Here is a 7,164-nt window from a genome sequence, read left to right as displayed (position 1 = left end):
TTCTTTGGTAGTCATCTCGATGATTAATTAGATGGCGTCTAGTCTAAAATACACCCGAAATGCTGATCCATTATACGGAGTCCATGCATTGCAAATTGTTTGTTTTGGAGTTTTTGTAATTTGGATATACGTTTGAGTATGTTATAAATCAAATTATGAGAATTTGTGTGAAATCGATGAACAATAAATTGACAGCAAATGCCCATTTGATTATCTAAATTGCAAAGATATATTGGTTTAAAGTTAATGTTTGAAATATTTGCCATATTTTGAGAAACGCACATATCTTTTTTCCTTAAGTATATCATGCAAATATTTAATTTCTATATATATATATATATATATATATATATATGTTGTTTTTAATATAAAATAAAATCACAGTCAAACCGTTTTGGGGTCTTTTGTCTTATATATATGCAATTTGTTTTTGAATGTAGTGTCGATTTTATGAGTCAAGTCCTTTAAAAAAACATCTAAGATACCAGGCGTATAATCCAGTGATGCTTGAATAAAAAGTTTAAAAGCCAGACAAAGTACGAAGTTGAAGAGCATTGAAGACCAAAAATCCGACCAATTCTTGCAATTTGTTCTTATGTCCCAAATTAAAGGGGAATATAAAAAAACCTCCCCTTAACCTGGGAACAGTGTTACAGCAAAACATAACAAACTATAAAAACCGCACTTACTGAAGAAGGAGTCGTAAGGGAATGTAAGAATTGTTTTCTTTTCTTTTGAAATTTCGAACAAAAATGAAAAACCGGATCTTTCTTCGCTCTGCTGGATACCCAAATTAAAACTTATGTCATTAAAAGCAACGCGATATATTGGGTTATTTTAAAATTCCTCGAAAAGTTAGTCGAAATTACTTACATATAATATATCAGCACTTTACAGCAGGCTTCAGACTAAAATTACTCACTCCAAGGATGGTGTGAATCATATATGGATGCTGACAAATTCCAAGATTATGGAGTTAAAATACATAACTCAAAATTTCTCTTCCCCTGCAATAATATATATTTTTTTCACTTTCCCATCCTTATGTTTCCCACAATGAGTATTCTTCGTTCTCAAACTTAACCTTCATGTTCCGCCATAAAGATGATGTTTTTTCACTGAATGAATAGAATATCTGTGTCACAGATGAACATTGATTTGTTCCATTTGAAGCTATCATCTTGTCCCCCTTTCCTCATTCATGACATGACAATGGAACTTATCAACGACAGGTGACTCTTGTGAAACAGGAACTCCTTCATTTTAGTGCATCTCCACGGCTAATGGTGGGTTGAGTGTTGTTCAATCTTTAGTTTCTATTTAATATTTTGTATTGTTTGTACTCTTCTCTTTTTCTTCTTTTCTTTTCTTATTGTTTACTGTTTTCCATTAACTTATGGTTTCTTTTGTCTCTAAGGTTTAAAGCCACCAATGGGTTTACAACACACCTTGAAATCCCGCACACGGAGCGAGCTTCAGCTGTCCCCTAAACAATAATGTATACAAGTTCAGCGAAATGGACGCCACACTAAACTCCAAAACATACAAATGAATAAAAATCTTAAAAACCACACAAAACTAACAAAGGCTAGAGGTTCTCGACTTTGGATAGCGCAAAAATGCGGCGGGGTTAAACATGTCTTGTGAGATCTCAACCTCCCCCTATACTTCTAGCCAATGTGGAATAAACAAACACAAAGCAATACGCACTCGTTTGTACATTTGTTAGTGTTGTTTTCATTTTGTAATTATATTCATACGCATTCTTTTATTTTAACTAGAATCGATGTCCTGCCTTCCTTGTTCAAATGATCACATTTAGTTTTCATTATAGGATTCAAATTTCAAATCATTTTTTTTGTGAATTCAGTAAACACAAACAATAAAATGCATGCATTGTTTTAAATAATATTTTGTGGGAGGTATGGTTTATATTTCAGACAAGATAATTTTAGAATATGTTTGACTTTATCTTATCACACTTACTATGTACATGTACCTGTTCATTTCTTGTCTGGGACAACATTTGACACAACTATGTATACATTTCTGATATTACTTGTAGGTGTTCTGATTTCAATTATATCTTTTTGCGATGCAGAAAGTACTGACAAAGAAATTGTTGCAATTCTGCGTCGACTTGGTGAGTAAACTAAATCTAAAAATATTTTGATATTTTACTCTTTAAAATTCAACTTTCGAATATAAAATTTTAAGATATGATGATGAAAGATTTTAACATCAAGGGCAAATAAAATGCATATTCAGGACGAGAACATTTTAATGTAATATTGATATTTTTCCCTGCTTTTTACTAGACCGACACACTAAACCGTTTTTAACGTGCTCGTTTATAAGGTAACAGTCCGCAGGAAGAAATGTCATCATACCCGGAAACATTATTATGAGTCCAAGTCTTTGCTCTTACTCCTTAATGCAGTGTGCTTAGCGGAGAAGCAGCAAATATCAATTTTAAAGTATTTTGTTTGACTCGGTCTAACCCATGACCTCATGAACTAAAGGCGAACATGCTACCACGAGACCAGAGGTGGTTTAAAAATATGACGATATCTTACAAAAGTAGTACACACTATGGTAAAAAATGTGTTTCATGGGAGTGCCAATTTCCCACTTCTTTGCCTTCAAGATTAATATTCATTCCTTTAAAATTAAAGAAAATTGAAATAAAAATCACATTACTCTTAAATAATACTGAAAGATTTCCCCGCAAATTTAGTATATCTTTTTTTTTTAAATTGCTTCATCGTGAAGGATTTACTAAAAGATGTAAATTTTGCAAAATCACACCAAGATCATTTTGTCAAGCAAATAGTGGCATGTAGTTGTATTTGGCGACAATTTTCCATAAGAAATGTAACTGAAGGTTATGTTTGCGAGTGCTTTCAGTTAATTCAACAAATTCATTCAGTTTTCACTAGCCGATGTTCAAGATCAAAGAAACAAAATTCGTCCGTATAGAGAAAAAAAAGAAGAAAAAAAAGCAATGTCACTTGCTGTGTAACAGACTAATATTATCAACTCAAAAGACATTTTGTCCAGCTAACAAGAAGAAAAACAATTCTGGCTATTTGTCAGGTAATGGTCCGCACACGCATTACATTTTTAAAATCTATAAACTGTTATCTCATGACTAAACATATTGAAGTTGTTTGTCTTCAGATAAATTATATTAATTTTCTTCATCTGCAGACTAATGATGATATTTTTTTTATCAGACATGAAATGATCAATTGAAATAATCAAATACATGAAGGACTAGTCAAATAAACTTTCAAAGAGTATTATTTTAGATATGTAAAGTGAGAATTAAAAATATACCGTTATGAAAATAAATTATTTGCATTTAGTTGTTGTCTGTCTAATTATTCTTCAATAATAGTCTTCTAAAGCATTATTATAGTTTGATAAACATCAATAGCCATACAAGTTGCCGTCACATGTATTTGAAAGTCTTCCCGGACAAATAGTCAAAGCTTTTATAAAAAAAAATACAAAGTTATGTTAAATGTTGTTTTTTTTCTTGTAGAAAATGTTGAAAGCAAAGTTAAAACTCTTGAAGCAGAAAATGAACTCCTGCGGGTTGAAAATATACACATCAAACTAATTTTAAAAGAATATCTTCTGGTACATGACCGAACAGATGAAGTTCGAGATAACACAGTTAATTTCCTTCCTTCGAATGACCACAAAAACAATTCCAAAATCAGTAAAGGAAATGGCGCAAAAAAGGAGATCAGTAAGGGAAATGGCGCAAAAAAGGAGATCAGTAATTATTATAGAAAACAATTTGTTTCTAAGGAAACCAAGAGAACTTCGATTATCAAGCGATTACTAATAGATAGTAAGTCTTAAATGACAATTAATTCTACATAGAAAACCATTTCGGAAAAAAATCGATTAAACTGTGTTCATAAAATAATGGTTTCATTCTGTAAAATAATAAGCAAACAGAGAAAAAGCACCTTGTAAAATATTTCATCAGCTGATAGAAAAATAGAAATTTCATACTCTATATCAAAACGTACTTTCAAAAACATTTTATACAGAAATGTAATAAATAGCATAGAAAGACACGAACTTAAAAAACACTATCAACAAGTGAATTGATTTAAACCAAACAGAAACAAGTGGTAAAAATTTTACAGTAGCAGGTCCAAAATAACAGTCATCAATAATGCTCATAGTTGTATTAATTCAAACGAATTAAATATAAATCCCTTTGAAAAGGCTTTTAGTTTTCTTATTGCATTTAAAAGAAGAAAAATTCTATTTGAAAAATCATTACAATGTACTTGCATTCAAATATGTATTGCTTTATAACCTCAGCACCGACATCGACAACACCACCATTGAAAGTAGCCTTTGCAGCTGGCCTCTCAAAGACTATTACCAGTCTAGGATCACATCAAGCTATCGAATATGATGAAGTTATTACGAATGAAGGAAACGCATATGACGCCCGCCATGGACACTTCATCGCGCCAATGAAAGGGATGTATTTAATATCAGCTACCATTACAGCAGCAGCAGGAAAGTACGTTGCACTTGAGTTAGTAAAGAATGGGCAGAGAACTGCTGTCATGTATGCTGATTCTCGATCAGCTGGTCACTATTCGTCACAAAGTAGAACATTGCCATACGTTCTTGAGCAGGGTGATATGGTGTGGTTACGAACGTACCCTGGATATAGTGGTCATGAACTTGATGGATCAACAAACTATTTTTATAATTGTTTTGCAGCTGTTCTTCTTTTCCCGATGTGATTTGAAAGGAAATAATAATAAATATTTTTGTACTTTCATTATAGTACTAGTATGTTTATGGAGAAATCCCGGATATACAATTACTGAAATAAAAATATCACAAACTTTATTGGGTTGACCATGCAATAATAAATAATATAAATGCTTTCAATCTACTAATGTAAGATGAAACGCGCATCGGCCGTACACAATTTTAATCTATGGTATCTATGTTGAGTTTATTATAACCTGATGTGACCCTTCAGCGTATTTAAAAGGGAATAAGACGATGGTTGTTTTAACATGGTCTTCTGGAGAAATAGTTTCGATTTTGGCATGCATTCTTCAAATATAATATATGATTATGTTTGGTTATCATGGTAATATAAACTTCTATGAACTAGCAAGCCAAACGACATATATAATAAAAATCTCGAGGGTAATGTCTTCATCAATGTATAAAAAGGTGTGAATATTTCAACAGTTTAGCAGAAAAGACCACGGATTTGACAGAAACACCGAATTGTGGCATGAACTCCAACTGTTCGAAGGTTTAACTGACGCCTTCATGAAATAGTTAACCATTATGATAAAGCATCTTTGTCATAGATGTTCTAAGATATATGTTCTGCTTTTCGTTGGCACATCACGGTTTCTTGTGTTTGTTCATGACGTGGCATTTACCATGTCATGAGCAAAGCGAAAGCTATCCTTCCAGAGAAACGGAATTCACTAACTTTGTTTCAAAGGGTTAAATGTTTTGTGTTGAATAACACATGGTTTTTTTAATATGTGTTATACGAAGGGTGTAACTAATGCAGCAGAGTATGCTGAATATTCCGGAGCACTTCAGCACTTCAGGTTTGTGTTTTGTTGTGTTTGGGAAGGGTTCGTTTTGCTCAATCTTCAGCGTCCAGTTATTGTTTCTCCTTTAGTCCACGGTTTTGTATATCTTTCGTTAACCTTGTATTTTGTTTTATTGTCCCCATAGTATCAATTCCCCTTTTTATTATCTATTTGTATACGAGAAATCTAAAGTATTTCAATGATATATCAAAACATTTATAATCCAATTACAAAGCAGTGTCTACCACTAGATACCAGGGTGTTTATACTTAAGGAGAACAATTCGATCTAATGATACTAAAAAAAACAAATTATGAATATTCAAATATCAAAATTAATATCATACATCACATGCGTATCTAATGGTATACGGTATACGGTATATCCCTTACTACGTTACTACATGTGTTGACTTAATCATTTAAGATGATAGTCAAGCTCCGAGTTTATTTGGCCTTTTTCAATAATTTTGATTCTTGTCTTTAGTGTTGGGAAGTGACTCTATTTTGAAGATGAACATACATCAAATGAGAGACATATGCTTTTTGGTTACTACAAGCAAACTCAAGTATTTTTCTCGCATATATCAAAACGTGCCATGCGACACTGTTACATAAGCGACCATTCTTTGAATTTATGTTTCATTACAGTCATACACAGTTAAATGTTATTCAAACTTCAAATACGCTAAGTGACTTTTTGATGGATATTCGGAACCACATAAAGTGTCAAAAAAAATTTACCCGCTAATCACATATTGTTTTAAAAGCCATTTTTAAAAATCTTAAACAATCCATTTTATTTTTCATAGTTTTTGAAAAAGAAAAAAAGTGTCAATGTACAAAATTTATAGTATGTTATATATGATGAGGATTTTTTGACAGCTTCAGTGTAGGTTAAAGTAAAATAACAAATTAAAAAAAAATCATTTGAATAATGATGTTACAGGTCAAGTTCTATTGAATAGAACCAAAAACTATATATGTTATATATAGAGAAAGTATAACGATTCATATCGAGTAGTAATTGTTAATATTAAAAGAAAAAAAGAAAAAAACATAAAAATATTGACATTAATATCAAACAGACGGTAGTGGACATTGCGAATTTACAACAGAGTTTAATTGTCTGTTATAAGTTGAGAAACTTTATGGACACTGTAACGACCAACAATTCATGATGTAGACCGTAGAACTTGTATACATGTTGAAGAGAGGTACTTTTAGTCGTATTATCATGGTATACTTGCCGTATTAGGGTGTGAGTAAAGAGAATATAGTCGTGTTCGAGGAATCTCTAGAATTGGAAACTGATCATGTCGGGAACATTGGTTTGACTATGAAAATTTTAGAATTGATCTCAGCCACACTTTTTGGTCGAATGTGGTACATAAGACAGATACAAGAGTGGCATATAAATCAATGCAAGTAAATAGGGTTTTGGTTCGCGAATTTCAGTGTGGTCCAAAATTCCCATTTCATGTGTGTACATTTTCTTATAAGAAAATGTTTCATTTCTTATAACTCAAAACGGTCTGGTTGTGAGAAAAGACTTA

At 31.9% G+C, this 7,164-nt stretch overlaps 1 protein-coding gene across 1 annotated transcript; it reads left to right on the top strand.

The window, feature by feature from the left end:
- The first annotated feature begins 2,037 nt into the window (after nucleotides 1–2,037).
- LOC127720917 (complement C1q-like protein 4) lies at nucleotides 2,038–6,509 on the top strand. The gene is made up of 3 exons (XM_052227654.1): nucleotides 2,038–2,143; nucleotides 4,348–4,555; nucleotides 6,494–6,509. The coding sequence occupies exons 1-3, from the start codon at nucleotides 2,038–2,040 to the stop codon at nucleotides 6,507–6,509; spliced, it is 330 nt and encodes a 109-aa protein (XP_052083614.1).
- The last annotated feature ends 655 nt before the right edge of the window (nucleotides 6,510–7,164 follow it).

Source organism: Mytilus californianus, unplaced genomic scaffold (genome assembly GCF_021869535.1).
Source record: "Mytilus californianus isolate M0D057914Y unplaced genomic scaffold, xbMytCali1.0.p SCAF_11, whole genome shotgun sequence".
NCBI lineage: Eukaryota > Metazoa > Mollusca > Bivalvia > Mytilida > Mytilidae > Mytilus > Mytilus californianus.
Note: the sequence above shows the minus strand (reverse complement) of the source record. Positions and strands in the feature narration are given on the sequence as shown.

Coding starts and splice junctions, on each gene's coding strand:
- LOC127720917 (XM_052227654.1), top strand. CDS start 2,038: ATGTATACATTTCTGATATTACTTGTAGGTGTTCTGATTTCAATTATA. Junction 2,144..4,347: donor TGCAATTCTGCGTCGACTTG/GTGAGTAAACTA, acceptor TTATAACCTCAG/CACCGACATCGACAACACCA.